The 20,358-nt window shown below is 40.8% G+C and overlaps 1 protein-coding gene across 5 annotated transcripts in view; it reads left to right on the forward strand.

Annotated features, from left to right (window-relative positions):
• Nucleotides 1–20,358, forward strand: part of LOC134160491 (lysine-specific demethylase 4C-like) — a 71,740-nt gene that overhangs the window by 21,835 nt on the left and 29,547 nt on the right. For 3 of the 5 annotated variants that reach the window (XM_062612564.1, XM_062612565.1, XM_062612566.1), the window contains 2 exons: nucleotides 410–524; nucleotides 12,393–12,586. In XM_062612564.1, coding sequence (XP_062468548.1) covers nucleotides 410–524; nucleotides 12,393–12,586 — 309 coding nt within the window. The remainder of the gene's footprint in view (nucleotides 1–409; nucleotides 525–12,392; nucleotides 12,587–20,358) is intronic. The other 2 variants (XR_009963561.1, XM_062612567.1) reach the window with 1 other exon arrangement.

A 20,358-nucleotide genomic window follows, 5' to 3' on the forward strand; every position in this document is an offset into this window, starting at 1 on the left:
TGTCAATGAAGTGGCTTTTCCATGTGTGCCTTTTTCATTGAAGAGAAACAAAAGGGAGGGCCTCAGCCTGAGCACAGTCTGTAGATGTGCTGTTTAGCTCTTCGAGGCTAAAGGAAGTATTTCATGAGTAGGTGTATGACTTCAGTTACTGTAGCTGTCAGGTTATATATCTTTGTCATGAGGTTACATGCTATGGTGAATAATGAAACTAAGAATTCAGGACAACTACCAGTTCCCCTGTTTATATGTATATATATATAATATATATGAAATATATATTATATAAAATATACATTATTTATATAAAGCAATCTCTTAGAATTCAGTTTGCAGGATCAGAAGCATATTCCTTTGTGAAGGTGGTTTTCGGAAGGCTATGCTGAACCTTTGCCTACCTCTTCCTCTGCAGATACTGCACCCCAGGATACGTAGATTATGAAGATCTGGAGCGTAAATACTGGAGGAACTTGACTTTTGTGGCACCAATTTATGGAGCAGATATCAATGGGAGCATTTATGATGAAGTATGCTTAACTTTTTATGAAGTTTATCTCTTCCAGCCCTTTTTTTAAGGGTACTGCACTTAGAAGTTACATTCTTGCTTTGTGACAGAGAATCTCTATTTCCTTTGAAATCTTAATGTTACTCACTTTAAAGACTCCAAGCAAGGTTCAAATTAACTTTACATCTGAAAGAGTCAAGCAGTTCTGTCCTTAGTAGGATATTGCTACTGTTACTGATCATATGACTCCCCAGTCATAATACTCTTCCCTTTCTTCAGTTTGAACTCTCCAGAACTTTGAGATTCCTTCTTATTTATTTATTAACATTTTAGTATGCTTGTTGTTTACCTCTGTAGAAATTGAGTCATATTTTAAGTAACTTTTAATTTAAAATTAAAATATAAAATACTTAATTTCTCTCGTTCACTAAGAAAGATTGTTCATTGTGCTTTCTACATTCTTGGAATGCCACCAATTTCCTGGAAATGTGTTCTGAATTAAAATAGATGGCATGGAAACTTCCTAAGCAAGTTATTTTTGCTGGTCATGTGCCAAGATCTCCATAGATAAGAAGGGATTCTTAACACGTATCTATGTTATCCATTGAATTAGAGAATATCCATTGATACCAATTACACTATGTAAGCAGCTATGGGAACTAAATTTTGAAGGGATTATTTAAGTAATGAGACCAAGAGAAGAAATGTTAGGATTTAAAAAAAAAGATTTGTTTTTTTTTTTTTTAAATACAGGGCAGAATTTTCTGCAGAATAATCTATCATGGAGTTCTTGAGTTACTTCCTGTTCTATGTAACTGCCTTCTGCAGTCATTTAAAAAAAAAAAAAAGTCAGAATTTCACTTTGGCAGATGGTCTGAGGCTTGGCTAGCGTTTCATATTTCTTCACAGAAGATAAAGTACTTGAAGACTCTGTCCAAAGATAAACATGGTCAGCCAGTATGGCTTAAGGCAATTCAATTTTTGCAGTATGTTACATGGTCATTGAAAGATAGCTATGAATGTCCAGTTGTCTATTGTTAGAGAAAACAGAAAGTCCTAATTCTGTTGTGTGTCCAAATAGTTGTATAAAAATGATAATGGGAAATAGCAAGATTTTGGAGTGCTGTGGTGAAGAGACATTCTACTTCAGTGTTGCTTTGTGGAGATCAGAAATGGGGCACAGGAAAAGCAGATTTTTTTACAAGAAATTGAAGCTGCCTTTTTTCTTCTCTGATACTTTTTTTCTTATTTAATGTTGGCGGATAATGCCTTCTGGTGTAGCATTTTAGAAATGTGTACTTTGATTGTTTTCTTTGGCTTTTAGTTTCTTAAAGTTACTGTTGCATGAGCAACAATTCCAAAGAAAAGAGAATGCAGTAATATCCGATTTTGAAGTATTGACTGGTCAAAGAGAAGGTCAGAGATTTCCTTCTCATAGGATTGGTCTGTCGTTAGACTGGGAGGCTGAGGAAGCAGCAAGCGAAGTGGGAAGAGCAGAATTCAGTAATCCTAACTCAGGTGTTATGTGTCTAGGAAGAGGAGACAAAGGAAGCACTGAAAGTTGCAGGGAGTGGGAAATAAAGTAGTGGGTGAGAAAAAGGTAACAGAATAAAGAACCCCTGAATACCTATGATTGGGTGTTATTTAAAAATAAACAATAAAGGAGAAATATCAGTGAAAGGAATAGAAAGGAAAGTGTGTAAACAGACTGCCCAGTTAATGTAGCAGCCCAGTGGGGTTCAGAGGAACAAAAAAGGGAAAAATCCCTGGTACCAAACTGGGTGAGAGAATGATGCTGATGGAAGTATTTTTTCTTAGACTATTTTTGCCGAAGTTAATTTTTGGCCAGCAGATGGTGCACTTACACAACCAATACTTCCCGTGTCTTCACGCTTGAAGATTGTGCTAAGAAAAGATCTTTTACACTGTTTCGAGTTAGTGGTTGTCCTTAGGTCTGCATTCAGTTACCTTCAGGATTGTCATTATTCTGGGAAAGGAGATGAGCACAATTAACTGACGTTTTGGGCAACATACAGGAGAAAGGGCATGGTGGGATTAATTTGTTGTCATAGCCTGTTTGTGATAAAATCAAATGATTGTTTTTTTTCCAAGATGCATTTGATAGAAAACAGTGTGTTACAGATGTTGCATTTAATATGGAAACGGAAATACCTGGCAGAATTCCACATAGAAAACCACCAGGAACTTAGTGAAACTGTGATGTGTACATGTACTTAGGCTATCAAAATTAGTGAGAAATGCTGCTGTGCTGCAAGTCCTTATGCTTTAGGTTAAAAGTTTACCAAGTATGTATTCTTTCCCACATGGTGACGTTCAGTTTTGCATTGAGGCATCTGTGTCTGAAGCATGTTGAAGCCTTACTTTTTACTATTTATATTATTTAAGAAACGATATTATTTGTGAATCCAGCACAGTGGCATTGTGCCAGAGAAATCATTGATCATGTAGCAGTGTTTGTTTTTTTAGATAAGAGTATGACAGATGCTGGGGGTTTGGAATATGGGACAAAGTTATTGTCTAATATCATCTGGAACAGCAAAAAAAGAAAAAAAACAACCCAAAACCAAAAATCAAACAACAGAAACAAAACCCATGAAGCTAAATGCATGCTTTAAAGCTTGACAGCTGCTATCAATGATTTAGAAGTTAGCCTCATCATATTTGGATTATTTCAGAATTTCTGTTGTGTATTTAGAATGTATTTATGGTTATTTGACAGTTTTGAACACCGGTTCTTTATGAATAAGGAAATAACCTATCAGAACAAATGTTCTGTAGACTGTATAGAGCTTTATAGAAAATAAAGCTAAGATAGTTGAATGTTTGCTTGAAATATTACTCAGTGCTGTACGTATTTTAATTGCTGTTACATTTAATTACAGTGCTTTGTAGGAGAATGACAAGGTAGGTGACTCAAGAAAAAGCAGTGCACTAAGGAACAGATTTAAAGGATCATTATTTATATTGAGATTATAAACATTATTAGATATATGTTCAAGGTTGTATCTTTCTGTTGCTATAAGGTCACCTGGACTTGAGTGAAAATTAACATTCCTGAAAGAGTTTATAATGTCAATAATAAAGCACCTATATATAGTCTCATTAGCTAGAGTTTAAAAACTGACTCATGAATGGATTTTTACACCTAATAGTTGTGATTGTTGAGTAAGTTTAATTGAGAAGTGATTATTTTTTTAATTATGTAATTTCAAGACAGGTGTCTTTCTGAGTTAGCATCAATGTAATGCCAACTTGAGCCATCTTAGACTGCAAATGACTAGCCTGTGGAATGGTTGTGAAAAAGATTTACCATTCCTGTGAGGAAGGGGAAGGAAGAGTGTTATTTTTTTTTTCTGATATAATAACTTTATTAACTCTTTATTAACTGTCAGTTGTACCTGTGAGTAAATTGAAGAGTGTGATTCATCTACTTCTGTACAGTCTCTGTTCTGGTGAACTACTGTTAGGCCTTCTACTTCCATGGCATTCCCAGCTGTTGTTCATATCGAGCCACCAGTTACCAAAGCCACAAATTGTTTCCTTGTATGAGATACAAGGAGCTCAATTTAACTTTTTGGTTTGCCACCTCTCTTTTTTTTTTCTTTTTTTTATCTTCTCTTTTGTTTCGCTGTGTCCTGGGTTCAGCTATAACAGTAACCATGACAGCCTGTTTAGTGTTTTTTTTTGTGTTTTTTTTTTTTTTCTTTTTTAATTGGTTTGAAATTTTATTTTTATGAACAGATGGGAAGGACATTTGAAACCCCTACCTGGACTGATCTAGCAGCTAGGGAATGGAGAAAATCTTCCTGGTTTCAAATGAAGTTCCAAAGAAAAGTAACTGATCTGATGTTTATAATGGGTCATAAAACACATTCGACTTTAGTGCTATCAAAGGCATTTGCTATTCAGTAGAGAAAAGCTAAAGTTGAAAAAAGCACTTGAAAATATTGTCTTGCCTCTCTCACCGCTGTTCTTCAGCTCCTTTCTTTACATCACTTTACTTCCCTTTTCCTTCTCTTTATTTCTTGTGGTGAGACAGTTCCTAATCCCTGCCTTCTCCCATGTCTTAAAATGTGGGGAATTATCTGATTAGTAATATAAGACTGGTGGATTCAGTGGTGTTTGTAGGCTAACATTTGGTTATTTTTGCTACATAGTAGGTGCAACTCTAATGTAATATTAACCCTTAAGACAGATACACTCGAATTTCCTGCTGTATCCCTTGGCAGAGTAGCTAACTTGATTTTTAAAGCAGCACTTTAAAGCAGTATATCCAGAGTTTGTATTTCACTATGAAGTGAGTTAGGGATGGCATCTGAGTTGTACCTTAACTACAGGCTACAGGAGAGTAGCAAGCATAAGCAATTGAAGACTCTGGGGAGCTTCACTGAGAAATTCCTGAGCAAAGCTGTCATCTGGACCTCATACTCCAGGAAGGACTTGTTGTAGATTCGAAGATTGAAGGCAGCCTTGGCTGTGGTGACCATGAATGGTGGGGTTTAGGGTCTTAAGAAGAGGTGTCAAGACAGAAAGCAGGACTACAGCCCTGGTTTTCAGGAGAGCAGACTTTGGACTCTTCAGAGCTTGGAAGAGTCCGATGGGATAAGGCCCTGGAGGAAAGAGGGGTCCAAGAAAGCTGGTAGGGACCTCAAGGATCAGTTGGTCCAGCCTTTCTTGGCAAAGCATGACCTACACAAGATGGCTCAGCACCCATAAAAAGGGAAGAGGGAAATGAGGATAGCATGACTTTTGGCACCTGAGACCAAGCTAGGGAACAACAAACCACAAAGCTGTCATGGTTTAAGCGCAGCCAGTAGCTCAGAACCATGCAGCCTCTCGCTTACTTCCTCCTCTTCCCCCCCCTGCTCCCAGAGGGATGGGGAAGAGAATCAAAAGGATGCGACTCCCACAGGTTGAGATAAGAACAGTCCAGTAACTAAGGTATAACACAAACCACTACTGCTGCCACCAATAATAATAATAATGATAAGGGAAATAAAAAGGGAAGAGAATATAAAACTAAAAGGAAAGGGAAAAAACAATAAACGCAAGTGATGCACGATACAATTGCTCACCATCTGCCAACCAATACCCAGCCCTACCTGAGCAGTGATCTGGGCCTTCTGAGTAACTCCTCCCAGTTTATATACTGGGCATGATGTTCTGTAGTATGGAATACCCCTTTGGCTAGTTTGGGTCAGGTGTCCTGTCTCTGCTTCCTCCCGGATTCCTGTACCCCTCCTCGCTGACAAAGCATGAGAGACTGAAAAGTCCTCGATCGGGGTAAGAACTACTGAGCAACAACTAAAACATCGGTGTGTTATCAGCATTGGTCTCAGGCCAAAATCAAAAACGCAGCACTACACCAGCTATTAAGAAGGAGAAAAATAACTGCTACAGCTGAACCCAGGACAAGGATGTACAGTTGTACATAGCTTTATGAAGGGACATGAACTCTATTTATTTACTTTTTTTTTTTTTTTTTAAATGTAGGAAGTTCTGCATGGATGAGGGAAAGGCAGTGGATGTTGTCTACCAAGCTTTAGTAATGCCCTTGGCATGGTTTCCCACAGCATTTTCCTGGAAACACTGGCTGCTTATGGCTTGGATGTGTCTGTTCTTTGCTGGGTAAAAATCTGGCTATATGTCTGAGCCCAATATGTGGCAGTGAATCGAGTTAAATCCAGCTGTTGGCTGGTCCCAAGTGGTGTTTCTGAGCTGTAGGGCTCAGAACTGGGGACAGGTCTCATTAATATCTTTACTAGTGATCTGGATGAGGGGATTGGGTGTTTGCATATGACAGCAATTTGGGTGGGAATGTTGATCACCTGAAGGATAAGAAGGCTGCAGAGGGATCTGGACAGGTTGGATCGATGGGCTGTGGCCAGTGGTATGAGGTTCAACAAGGCAAAATGCTGGGTCCAGTACTTGGGTCACAACAACCCCGTGCAATGCTCCAGGCTTGGGGAAGAGTGGCTGGAAAGCTGCTTCGTGGAAAAGAACTGGGGGGTGCTGACTGACAGAGGTGAACATGAGCCAGCTTGTGCCCAGGCAGCCAAGAAGGCCAATGGAATCGTGGCTTGTATCAGCAACTGTGTGGCCAGCAGGGCCAGGGCAGTGATCATCCCCGTGTACTGGCACTGGTGGGTATATATCTCAAATACTGTGGTCAGTTTTAGGAACTGAGGTACTGGAGCATATCCAAAGAAGAACAGCAAAGCCGGTGAAGGATCTGGAGAACAAGTCTGGTGAGGACTGGCTGAGGGAACTGGGGTTGTTCAGCCTGAAGAAAAGGAGGCTTAGGGGAGACCTAACTGTTCTCTACAACAACCTGAAAGGAGATTGTAGCAAGGGGGGTGTTGTTCTCCCAAATGACAGGACAAGAGAGAATGGCCTCAAGTTGCACCGGGGCTGGCTTAGATTGGATATTAGGGAAAATGTCGTCACTGAAAGGGTTGTCAAGGATTAGAACAGGCTGCCCAGGGAAGTGGGTGAGTCCCCATCTCTGGGCATATTTAAAAGATGCTTAGATGTGACGCTTAGGCACCTGATTTAGTGGTGGACTTGGCAGTGCTAGGTTAACAGTCGGACTCAGTGATCTTAAGCTTCTTTTCCAAACTAAATGATTCTATGATTCTGTGTTTCTATGTGATACATCCTTTCCCTATGATCTTCTCATAGTTGAGATCAGTGTGAGCATTCCTTCATTTACATATTTGGTTCTAGTGTGCATTTCCAAAGAGAGTGTAGTTGTTTCTGTCTTTCTCTGTACCCTACAAAAGCTACTGCGTAGCAGTGGCTATATCTGAAAGGATGCTGAAAATTAAAAAACAGATCAAATGATGGTAATAGTTTGTATCTCTTAATCTGTGTGTTTATGGTGCAGAGGTTTTGTTTATAGCATTTTACTGTCTGTGTTTTATGCACTTTGAGGATGTAATAAAAACCTGAAAATGTTTTTATTATATTCATTGGTGTGTAGAGAGGAGTGGGTGACCAAGCACAACTTTCTATGTTTCTCCTACTCCTTTTCACAATCTCTTGATTAGTTTTTTTACTCCTCTTTATTATTTGAGTTGTTACAGTCAGCCCTAGGGACTTTTTGATCCTAGTTGTAGAACAGATGTGTTGTTTGCCAGGTTAATATTGAAATGTGTCCATGAGATAATCACAGAAAAAATTAAACACTGAAAAAGTATTGTGTATACTAATGAATACATACATAAATCATTATAAATATAGAATACACTCCACTGTTGGCCTATTTGTAAAGTGCAAGGGATAGTATTGTGTCAATATTGTAAGTATTTTAGTAAAAGGAAATGAATAAAAAATAATTTAATTTAGAGCCTATTTTATTCTTATCTGCAAAGAGGTCCCTGCTTAAACCTTGAGCTTTACTTTTTACTGGTATACTGAAGGCTACATTTTTCTTTTGTGTCTTTATGAGAAGAATGGGTCAGCTTCTAAACTGTGCACATGTTCAGATATTTGATCGTGGCTTGTGAAGTGTCTCATTTTATCTTCACATTGCATTAAAAGCTTGTTCAAAGTTAAAAAAAGTATTGATGGTAATTTACGGTAAGTTTGAGTCACCTGCAGTATTAGTGAAGATTTGAATAATGGTTTTCTTTATAAACTACAATGTTTCTCTGAAGAAATACAAGGTAAGTCTCATTTGCATAGCAATGACTGTAGATGGTAAGATGTTTCAAGCTTGTATTCCTCTGTTCGGGTGAAGAAAGAAAAATATTATTTTCCAGCTTTTTTTCCTGTTGAAGGATTGTGTGGTACAAAGATGACAGGTATTCTTTGAAGAATTTGCCATGAAAAATGTGGATATACTAGAAATACTTTCTTTACGCTTTCCCTTGAAGTTATTACAGTATTCTGATATTATTCTGATATTCTGAGCAGTATAAATATTTTGTATTTTTATAACATTGAAGAGATTATAATGTCTAAATGGCTTTTTGTGAGAAGCTACCAGCTACACATCATGGTCAAGTAATATTTGTACTGATGTTGTAATAATGGTTATTAAATATAACATATTCTGCTAAGATGTACTTGCATTCTGGAAAGTATTGTTATATATTGACCTATTAAACTGCTCTTTTACAGTTCCTGTGATCTTTTCAGTGTGCATTGTAACTGTAAAGTTTAAAAACAGTTGTATAGCTATTGGAAAAGTTAGAATTACTATTTTAGTTTACAATTCATGTAAGAATTTTACTTAATGTTTTGCAATATTAAAACCCCATATGCTTGTGAGAGAAAGTAACAGCTTTAGTACTGATTTGTAATAATTACTTTTAACAGTTTAGGCATAAATATAAAACTAATTGGTTTTGTTTGTGTGTGTGGTTTTTTTTTTTTTTTACGCTCAGGGATTGTAGGAAATGAATCAGTCTGATTTTGGCATTTCAGTATGTTTCATAGAATATTTCCTTTTGAGCTAAGACTACTTGTCCAAAATAGCCTCTAGGAAATGGAAATAGGTTATGCATCTAGAGTGTAGAGGTTGTGGTTTGTGTATTTGTTATGTTTAGTACTGTAAAGCCATTTTCTCCTAGGATTGTTCTGCATGGGAGAATTTACTTTTGGTTCGGGGAAAAACCAGTGGCAGCTTGCTTGGTGACTAGTTGTGACTTGACTCAGAATGTGAAAAGGTGAGATGTGGTGTTTAAAAAAAAAAAAAAAATTGTCAATTTTTAGTAAGAGAAGAGTAAAATTTCAGGATGTTACAGTTGCTAAAAATTCACATGGATTAAAGGAGGTGACTGGATGAATAAATTGGAAAAAAAGCCCCCAGGGTACGTAAAGCAGAAGGGTAACACCTCTGTCTGGAGAAACCTTCAGTCTGTAAATTGCTGCATGCTGGAAGGGTATTCTGGGGGAGTGTTGCTCTGTTTATACTGTTTGTGTGCTTACTCACTGTCCAAGAGTGTGCTGCCTAGATTAACAATTAATTTGAATCTGTTGTATTGTTGTCGTCTAACACTGAATGTGCATCTGTGCCTACAGGGTTGAATAATTCCTTCTATTTTGCTGTATTCATTTGTTTCTCCAAATTGACTGCACTATTTGTGTGCAAAGATAAATGTTATGTGATTTAAAAAAATAAAATCTGCAAATTAATTTGAGGAATAATTAGTTAAAATTGGGTATTCAAATTCTGTATTTTATAGGTCTCCCTTGCTGATGATTAGGATTTTTAGATTTGAAAGGTGTAAATTTTACCAGCATCTATTACTTGAGTTCATTTCAGTGTTTAGGTCTTTTTCTGTGATAAAGATCATCATATTAAATTTCTTCAATTTTAAAAAAAGAACAAAAATTGCTGTTAGGAATAAACTAATTCTGTAAAACTCATTCACTCCTTTCTAAAAGTCACAGATAATTTACAGATGGTTTTTCTTAGCATGTGAAATAACCATAGCAGGCAGTCAGAAGTGCATGTTCATTGAGAAGGTTGAATTTAGAATCATAGAGTGGTTAGGGTAGGAAAGGACCTTAAGATCAGCTAGTTCCAACCCCCCTGCCATGGACAGGGACATCTCACACTAAACCATATCACCCAAGGCCTCATGCAAGCTGGTCCTGAACACTGCCAGGGATGGAGCATTCACAACCTCCCTGGGCAACCTCACCACCCTAACAGGAAGGAATTTCCTCCTTATATCCAATCTAAACTTCCCCTGTTTAAGTTTTAACACATTACCCCTTGTCCTGTCACTACAGTCTCTAATGAAGAGTCCCTCCCCAGCATCCCTATAGGCCCCCTTCAGATACTGGAAGGCTGCTATGAGGTCTCCATGAAGCCTTCTCTTCTCCAGGCTGAACAGCCCCAACTTTCTCAGCCTGTCTTCATACAGGAAGTGCTCCAGTCCCCTGATCATCCTCGTGGCCCTTCTCTGGACTTGTTCCGACAGTTCCATGTCCTATTTATGCTGAGGACACCAGAACTGCACACAATACTCCAGGTGAGGTCTCACGAGAGCAGAGTAGAGGGGCAGGATCACCTCCTTCAACCTGCTGGCCACGCTCCTTTTGTTACAGCCCAGGATATGGTTGGCTTTCTTGGCTGCAGGCGCACAATGCCAGCTCATGTACATTTTCTCATCAACCAACACCCCCAGGTCTTTCTCTGCAGGGCTGCTCTGACTCTCTTCTCTGCCCAACCTGTAGCTCTGCCTGGGATTGCTCTGACCCAGGTGCAGGACCTTGCACTTGGCATGGTTAAACTTCATGAGGTTGGCATCAGCCCACCTCACAAGCATGTCAAGGTCCCTCTGGATGGCATTCCTTCCCTCTAGGGTATCAACCGAACCACACAGCTTGGTGTCCTCGGCAAACTTGCTGAGGGCGCACTCAATCCCACTGTCCATGTCAGCGACGAAGATGTTAAACAAGACCGGTCCCAACACTGATCTCTGAGGGACACCACTCGTTACTGGTCTCCAGCCGGACATTGAGCCATTGACCAAAACTCGTTGTGTGCGGCCATCCAGCCAGTTCTTTATCCACTGAATGGTCCATCCATCAAATTGATGTCTCTCCAATTTAGAGACAAGGATGTCGTGTGGGACAGTGTTGAACGCTTTACACAAGTCCAGGTAGATGACATCAACTGCTCTACCCCTGTCCGTCAGTTCTGTAGCCCCATCATAGAAGGCTGCCAAATTGGTCAGGCAGGATTCATACAGAAGTTATGATTTTGTGTATCGATTATAGTTGCTGCATACATGAAAATCAAAACCAAGGAAAATGAAAACTGTGAGTAATAAATGGTCATTACTTCTTGCTTTAACCTATATTTTTACTTCACTACTGGCCCAACTACTGAATGTCAAGGTGTCTCTTAATCAGCTGCATCAGGATTGCAGTCTGCCATCTATTTGTTCTCAAAGTTGAGTAAGATTCCCAGAACTGTAGAGAGTCCAGTGATGGGGGTGTGGAGCAGTTTACAATTAAGGACATGTTTAAGGGCTGTCTTCCTGATAAAGAAACTTCCCTGCATTTATTTTGTAACAGTTCAGATAATATTTCTTTTTTTTTCTGACTGTTGAGGCACCAGCTAATGTCTTCCCTGGAGGTACTAATAATTGTTGTTGTAATGAAGTCTAATCTTTTTCTCCTCAGTTTTGTAGCTTTGATCTTTGTTATATTGACTCTTACGTGCTGTATTACCTGAAATTAGAATTGCACTCTGTGGATGAATATGAAATACAAGAAAATCTACACCTATGGCTTTCTGAATGGCTTTTAATGTACAAATTTTATGGGCAATAATGTAAGAAAAAGCTGAAATCCCATGAAATAAGTAGGTTTCTTCTGTGGTTTATTTCTTCTGCAGTATGTAATTATGGTTAGAAATACCTCTGAAGTGATATAATGGTTTTAGTTTCTATGCTTTCCGAGAAATGGTAAATTTATGCATGTAAATTATAAAACAATTTTTCATGCTATTTAGTATTATTCTGTAAGTAATTAAAAAGCATAGGATAGGACCAGTAGAACTTAGTGGCTTCCAGCTGTCAACTCAAAGTTTTTTGTCTGCAGCTATTACTTCTATTGTGTATGCTGTTTCAATCAATGTTAGGTTTGATCTCTATTAAGTGTTAAGCAGATATGAACTCTTTATGCTCTCTGCTCTGAACATCTGTTAGAACTTGCTGTAAATCTTATTAAGGTCAAGAGAAATCTTTTCTGGTAACTTCAGCTGTCTTTTAACATGCTTACACATTTGTATTAATATACAGTCTTTTTAAGAGCTAGTTCAGGTGTTCATCTATATACAAGAGTCTCAGTGAAGAATTGCATTACTTATTGATGTATTAATATGTTTATTATTTACCTTTTTCAGGGTATTGAGGAATGGAATATTGCCCATCTTAACACAATATTGGATGTTGTCAAAGAAGAATGTGGAATTTCTATTGAAGGTGTAAATACGCCATATCTTTATTTTGGTATGTGGAAAACAACATTTGCATGGCACACAGAAGACATGGATCTCTACAGTATTAATTACCTCCATTTCGGGGAGCCCAAGTCATGGCAAGTAAAAATTATTATGAAAGATTATTTCATTTATCTGTTTGTTTCAGCTGCCTAAACAAAACAGATGTAGTACAGTTACTTCACAACAATAAGCTTTACTGAAAAACTAAGTAGAATTTTTTCTTTTTTTTAAGCTAAAAATGTCTTGAAATATGTGAGATCTGTGATGTAAAGAAATCACAGTAACACATTATTTTAAAGGAAAAGACTATAAAGTACATAAGGCTTATTTGAATAAAACAGAAGATGATTGTAATGATTCATTATGAGAAGTTTAATGAGTTGGGAACACAAAGATAATTTGAAGGAACTACTGTAAGGCTTCTTTGAAATCAATTTGTTTGGTTCAGTTGTCCTTTGGGAATGCCTGACATGTTTTGTATGAAACATGCACTTAATTGCTTTTTTGAATCAGAGCCATTTCTCTAGTATTAACTCAGTATGCCCAGTTGGAGGTAAGATTGTGTTAAAGGTGATTCCTAAATATGTAGCTTCTGTTAACCTTTCTCTATAATGCTAGATTTTTGATCAAACACCTCTTAATAGAGAGACAGGAGATTTAATGTTACACGTATAGATGTGATATAAATGTATCTTAAAGTATATGAGAAAAATGTTTTCTTTTTGATCATAAAATCTTACTTTAAAAAAAAATACCTGCGAAGAGAACATAAAATCATTAGAAAGATGTATAAAAGATATTTTATGTGTAGCTTGGTTCTGGCAGTTTCTAATCATCCAAACCTACATGGAACGTTTTGTAGCTGGTAATTCATAAAACATAAATGGTAATTTTTATCCATACAAAAGACAAAGATCTATGGAACATCATGTATTTAGATTGAGAAGGTGGTGAACTGGTCAGCTGCTGGTTCTCAGGTAATTTCTTCATTTACATGCTTTTCTTGTGCAGTGATCACTTACATTCAGGCAGAGAAGGTACACCTATTGTAGTAATACAAATCTGTTTTGATTAGTTTTATATATTTTTTAAGTGCTGCTTTGTTAGAGTTAGATGCACCAAGAAAGTCTTCTCAGCCATAAGAATGGAATCTTTGTTGGATGTAGAGATAGGTAATTCCAAAATGTTCTACGATGATAGGAGACATTTAACTGAAACAACAATTACATAAAAATATTTTGGTTTCTTAAGAATTTTGAAAGTGCTATTTATAGAAAACCTTATTGCGTGTTGTAAAATTCCAGGTAGTAGAGGCATTACTTAAATCCTGAAGGTCTTGGACACAATGGATAAAAGCTAAGAAAACTTTTAAGTATTTTGAAGAAGTGTGAGTTGACAATATGAAAAATGCTTTTCTAGTTTGCAGATACTTGTTTACACTTCCAAATTAAAAAAAAAATAAAAAAATCATTAAGCAATGACCTCTTCATCTTTTGAAGAAATAGCAGTGGATAGGACTTTATTTTCTGGACCACATTGGCCCATTTGTTTAGAAATGCAGCCCTAAAAGAAGTTTAATTCAAGACAGTGAAAGATGTATTTGTTGTTGCACATGTTCCTTTACTGGAGGAAGGCTGCAGTAATTTATGCTAATGCTGTTTCTATATCAGTAAAATGTATGTTGTGTTAATGTGATATTAGTATAAAATTTTTTCAAAAAAGTGGAGTATGAGTAGAATCTTAGGGTACAGATGGTAAAGATCTTGTCTGCTCTCAAAAAAATTTAAACTGAGTTGACAAGTGCTTTGTTAGCAAAACGAAATACCCTGGCATGTAACACATTTTTTTAATTTTACTAGATGTATAACCCATATTGATTTTATGGAGAACAGAAAAGTATTTTATGCAGAAGCAGTGTATTTTCTCTAAAAGAGAAGACAGCTATTTCCATCTGATTGCTGTGATGAGAACTTGTAGGCAGCAGCTCAGTCTGACTGCTGTGGCAGTCTTTATGAAACTGACCATTCTCCTCTATTTAGGCATAAGATTAAGTTTCATTTCTTGCACTCCATGCAGTCTCACTTTCAAGAGGTACACAAGGAAGTTTATACATAGTTTTATATTATGGATACAGATGCCTGCGTACTCAGACTGACACTAATGTATGATTTAAGAACAAATATGGTGATACAGTAAGTGGGTTAAAAGAGACTCAGCTAGGTCCTGACAGGGTCTTCTGGGGCAACATTAACAGAACAGCAGCTGACGGAGACTAGTCAAAATCTGTCTGGGTGGTGCAGAGTTCAGCATGAGTGGAAGAGTCTTGCTACCTTTGCACAAGTTATGCATACCACTGACATTTTCCTAGTTGTGTTCAGTATCTAGGAGAAATAACAGATACAGAAAATTAAAGTGCAGTCTGTTTAGTGTGAAAAATGGGAGTAATGACTGAAACTTCCATGATAGCTGGGGGAGAGAGTTACACTCAACGTAGAAGAGGATTAGCTGCACTTACTGCTGAAAATGATCAGGAAAGTTAAGAATATCAGGAGTCACAGAGATTACTATAATCAAATAGGGATTCTATTTGTAAAAGTGTAACTATAATTAAACAGTGAAGTGGTTTGACAGGAGTCACAGTATGCTAGAGATTGGAAGGGACCTCAAAAGATCATCTAGTCCAATCCCCCTGCCGGAGCAGGAACACCTAGATAAGGTTACACAGGAATGTGTCCAGGAGGGTTTTGAATGTCTCCAGGGAAGGAGACTCCACAACCTCCCTGGGCAGCCTGTTCCAGTGTTCCGTCACCCTCACTGAGAAGTTTCTTCTCAAGTTTAAGTGGAACCTCTTGTGTTCCAGTTTGTACCCATTACCCCTTGTCCTGTCATTGTTTACCACTGAGTAGAGCCTGGCTCCATCCTCGTGACACTCCCCCTTTATATATTTATAGACACTAATATGGTCACCCCTCAGTCTCCTCCAAACTATAGAGACCCGGCTCCCTCAGTCTTTCCTCATAAGGGAGATGCTCCACTCCCTTAATCATCTTAGTTGCCCTGCGCTGGACTCTCTCCAGCAGCTCCCTGTCCTTCTTGAACTGAGGGGCCCAGAACTGGACACAATATTCCAGATGCGGTCTCACCAGGGCAGAGTAGAGGGGAAGGAGGACCTCTCTCGACCTACTAACCACCCCCCTTCTGATACACCCCAGGATGCCATTGGCCTTCTTGGCCACAAGGGCACAGTGTTGGCTCATGGTCATCCTGTTGTCCACTAGGACCCCAAGGTCCCTCTCCCCTACACTGCTCTCTAACAGGTCGTTCCCCAACCTATACTGGAACCTGGGGTTGTTCCTGCCCAGATGCAGGACTCTACACTTTCCCTTGTTATATTTCATCCAGTTATTCCCTGCCCAACTCTCCAGCCTGTCCAGGTCTCGCTGGATGGCAGCACAGCCTTCTGGCGTGTCAGCCACTCCTCCCAGCTTAGTGTCATCAGCAAACTTGCTGATAGTACACTCAATTCCCTCATCTAAATCGTTGATGAATATATTAAATAATACCGGTCCCAGTACTGACCCTTGAGGCACTCCACTAGTTACAGGCCTCCAACTAGACTCTGCCCCATAGACTACAACCCTCTGGCTTCTCTCCTTCAGCCAGTTCACAGTCCACATCACTACCTGATCATCCAGTCCACACTTCCTCAATTTAGCCGTGAGGATGCTGTGGGAGACTGTGTCAAATGCTTTGCTGAAGTCAAGGTAGACCACATCCACCACTCTGCCATCATCCATCCACCGTGTTATTTCCTCATAAAAGGCTATGAGATTGGTCAAGCATGACTTCCCCTTGGTGAAGCCATGTTGACTGCCCCTCATAACCCTCTTATCCTTGATATGCCTTAAGATAGCACCAAGGATAAGGTGTTCCATCACTTTCCCAGGGATGGAGGTGAGGCTGACCGGTCTATAGTTACCTGGGTCCTCCTTCTTGCCCTTTTTGAAGCCTGGAGTGACATTCGCCTTCCTCCAGTCCTCAGGCTCCTCTCCCGTTTCCCAAGACTTGGTAAAGATGATGGCGAGTGGTCTAGCAATTACTTCCGCCAGTTCCCTCAGCACCCGCGGGTGCATCCCATCTGGACCCGTGGATTTATGGATGTCCAGATTGCTCAACTGGTCTCTAACCCATTCCTCATCGACTAAGGCAAACCGCTCCATTGACGTGACTTCATCTGAGGTCTCGGGGTAAAGGAGTCTTCAGGACTGCCTCCGGCAGAGTAGACAGAGACAAAGAAGGCATTCAGTAACTCTGCCATCACTGTATCTTCTGTCACCAGGGCACCCATCCTGTTCATCAGTGGGCCTACATTGCCTCTGGTGTTATTTTTATCTGCCATGTAGTTGAAAAAGCTCTTTTTGCTGTCCTTGACCCCTCTTGCCAGATTTAATTCTAAGGAGGCCTTAATCATCCTAGCTGCCTTCCTACATCCTCTAGCAGCAGCCTTATATTCCTCCCAAGTGGCCAGCCCCTCCTTCCATGACCTGTAATCTCTCCTCTTCCACTTGAGCATACCCAGCAATTCCCTATTTAGCCACGCAGGTCTTCTGGCCCTCTTCCTTGACTTCCTACGTGTCAGGATGCTCCGATCTTGAGCTTGGAAAAAGCAATCCTTGAATGCCAACCAACTATCTTGGGCCCCTTTACCTTCAAACAGCCTTGCCCATGGGATTTCCCCTAGCAATTGCTTGAAAAGGCCAGAGTTTGCCCTGCAAAGTCCAGGGTTGCAATTCTACTTGCTATTCTCCTAGTCCTACCACACAAGATCCTGAATTCCACCATCTCGTGGTCGCTGCAACCAAGGCAGCCCTCAACCTTTACTGCTTCAACCAGACCCTCCTTGTTAGTGAGGATGAGATCCAGCAGCGCTCCTCTCCTGGTTGGCTCATCCACCATTTGCATGAGGAAGTTATCATCCATGCACTGGAGGAACCTCCTGGACTGTGGCTGGGTTGCCGAGTGGTCCTTCCAGCAAACATCAGGGAAGTTAAAATCCCCCACGACAACCACTGCCTGTGACTGTGAGGCCGCTCTCAGGTGCCTGTAGAAGGCCTCGTCAACTTCCTCACCCTGATCTGGTGGTCTGTAACAGACACCCACAACAGCATCGCCCCTGCCAGCCTGCCCCTTAATTCTCACCCACAGACTCTCAACTCGCTCGTCATCTGTCCCTGGACAGAACTCGGTGCATTGTAGTTGCTCCTGCACATAAAGAGCAACCCCACCACCCCACCTGGCTGGCCTGTCTTTCCTGAAAAGGACATAGTCCTCCATGACTATATTCCAGTCATGTGAGCTGTCCCACCACACCTCTGTAATTGCCACCAGATCATAGTCTCCTGACTTAACACAGGTTTCCAACTCCTCCTGCTTATTTCCCATGCTGCGCACATTGGTGTACAGACATTCCAGGGAGCGAACTGAGCACACCGATTTCACCCTAGGATTATGGGAGGCCTCCCAGTCTTCATCAATTCTGGAGTGCTGCCCCACTGGGGCAAGCCCAGCTACAACCCCATCCCCCTTCGAATCTAGTTTAAAGCTCTCCAAATGAGCCCTGCTAATTCGTGCCCCAGCATCCTTTTGCCTCTGTGAGATAAACCTTTCCCACTTGTCATTGTCCAGACTGGTGCCCTATAAAACCAGCTGTTATCAAAGAATCCAAAGCCCTGCCTGCAGCACCAGTCTCAAAGCCAATTGTTTATGAACTGAATTTTCCCATTCCGTCCACATCATCAATGGAAGATGGAAGGAGTGAGGAGAAGATCACTTGAGCCCCAGACTCTTTCACCATCCTCCCCAAGGCCCTGTAGTCTTTCTCCATCCCCCTCAGACTGCGGGAAGCAGCTTCCTCCCCACCTGTCTGGAAGATCAGCAGCGGGTAGTAGTCTGTCGGGTGCACCAGGTTGGGGAGCACCCTGGTGACATCCCTGATCCGGGCTCCAGGCAGACTACACACTTCCCTATGATGAGGGTCAACTCTGCATATCGGGCCCTCTGTTCCTCTCAGAAGGGAATCCCCTACTACAATGACCCTTCTTTCTTTCTTATCAGAGGCAGTCTTGAGGTGCAAAGTCGACCCCCTTTTCCTGTGTGGCCTTGTAGGCTGGCCTTGCCCCACATCCTCACCTACCTCTCCTTCAAGATCCAGGGCCTCAAACCTATTACGGAGGGACACCTGGGGAAGCAGGGCAGGAAGGGAGGAGGGCTGCCCAAGATGCCGAACTGGGACTCGCTTCCAACCCTCTTCATCTTTTTGGTCCCCTACCTCTGTGCAACAGCTACAGGGCAGGGGCTGTCTCGGGCCATCCCCCTCTGTGTGAGAAGGCAGGGGGTCCTTCGCCTTTTGGGGGTATCTCCCTGGAACCGTTCTGACTGGCACGCCAGGGAGTTACTCCACCAGTTGATCTCCCTTTCACACTCCCTGATGGTCCTCAGCGTCTCAACCTCCTCCTTAAGTTTTGCCACCAGGCTAAGCAGATCTTCTGCCTGCTCTGACCTCACGCAGGTGGAATGCTGTCCTCCCTCCCTCGGCAGCAGCAGGCTCTGGCACTCCCTGCACCCAGAGACCTGAACAGCCACGGTTTGGGACAGGGTCTCTGTCTGAGTTGCTGCAGTCTTCTTACTGCAAGCTCTCTTTCTGGAGGCGACCATATTGGTCCGCAGTCTGGGACACCAGCAACACGACCTGCTTGCTGCTCCCTGCGCCTGGCGGGCAGTGACACGTCGCAGCCCTCTCAGAAGCGCTTCCAAGGCAAGGGGCAGGGGGGTGGTCGCCGTCACCGTGGTCAGCCCCCCGCCACGTCAGCCGCTCTCTCGCAAGGGCTGCTGGGGCTTCGGGGATCGGGAGATGTCGGGAATCGCGATGTCTCTGCGCTATCCCCTCTGATTTTCCTCATCTCTGTTGACCCTCGCGGTCGCTGAAGCGTGCCGCCTGCGGCTCTAGCTAGGCTAGCTCCCATCAGCTGACTGAATGCTAGTAGCGAGTTTAAGCCGCTTTTAAATCTCCCGCCGTCACCGTGCTAAGGCTCCCCCGCCACATCAGCAGCTCTCTCGCAAGGGCGGCTGGGGCTTCGGGGATCGGGAGATGTGGGGAAATCGCGATGAGTGTGGAAGGGTTGTCACCGTGCTTGAAACCAAGCCATCGTTTGGTAGTTAGAATATTCTTCATGAAGTGAGAGAACTTTGCTAAGAGTGGCGGTGTTTTTGTTATTGTTGGTTTTTTGTTTTGTTTTTTTTTTTTTATATTCACCCTGCAGAAGTGGGTTTTTACATATACCAGGGTTATATAATCCTGTAGAAGTGGGTTTTGTTCCTTGAAATACTAAGTAGGAAAACTGTTTAGGAGGTGATGGACCTTGATATTTCCCTTCTCAAAACACTATGTTTTAACTTCCTAAATTAAGTTTGATACTTCTATTTGTTTGTATTTTTAAAATCTATTTATAATCTTTATACATATTAAATATTACCCACCTAAATATAAAGTAGAGCAATTTAATGTTGCTTATAGAAAGTGGCATGAGATTCTCAGCCCACTGTCTGGAATTAAATAACATTATTTTGATACAAGGTGGAGGTTGTGTATCGCCTGTTATCAACTGTGAAAGCAGTGAATTGGGTTCATTGTGAGAAAAAATGCCGTTGTTTAACAACATTTTATGGGTTATGCAGCTTTGAAATTTTTAGAACACTGATTATAAATACTGATATTTTTAGAATACTGATTCTGAATCCTCATAGGAGGAAAAATGATCAGCTGTTGTTCCCATGTGAAGATAAAACATGGGCTTCAGAAAAGTAGTTT

The sequence above is a fragment of the Pezoporus occidentalis genome, unplaced genomic scaffold, assembly GCF_034315485.1.
Source record: "Pezoporus occidentalis ecotype Australia unplaced genomic scaffold, CSIRO_AGI_Poc_V1 ctg16, whole genome shotgun sequence".
NCBI classification, from domain to species: Eukaryota; Metazoa; Chordata; class Aves; order Psittaciformes; family Psittacidae; genus Pezoporus; species Pezoporus occidentalis.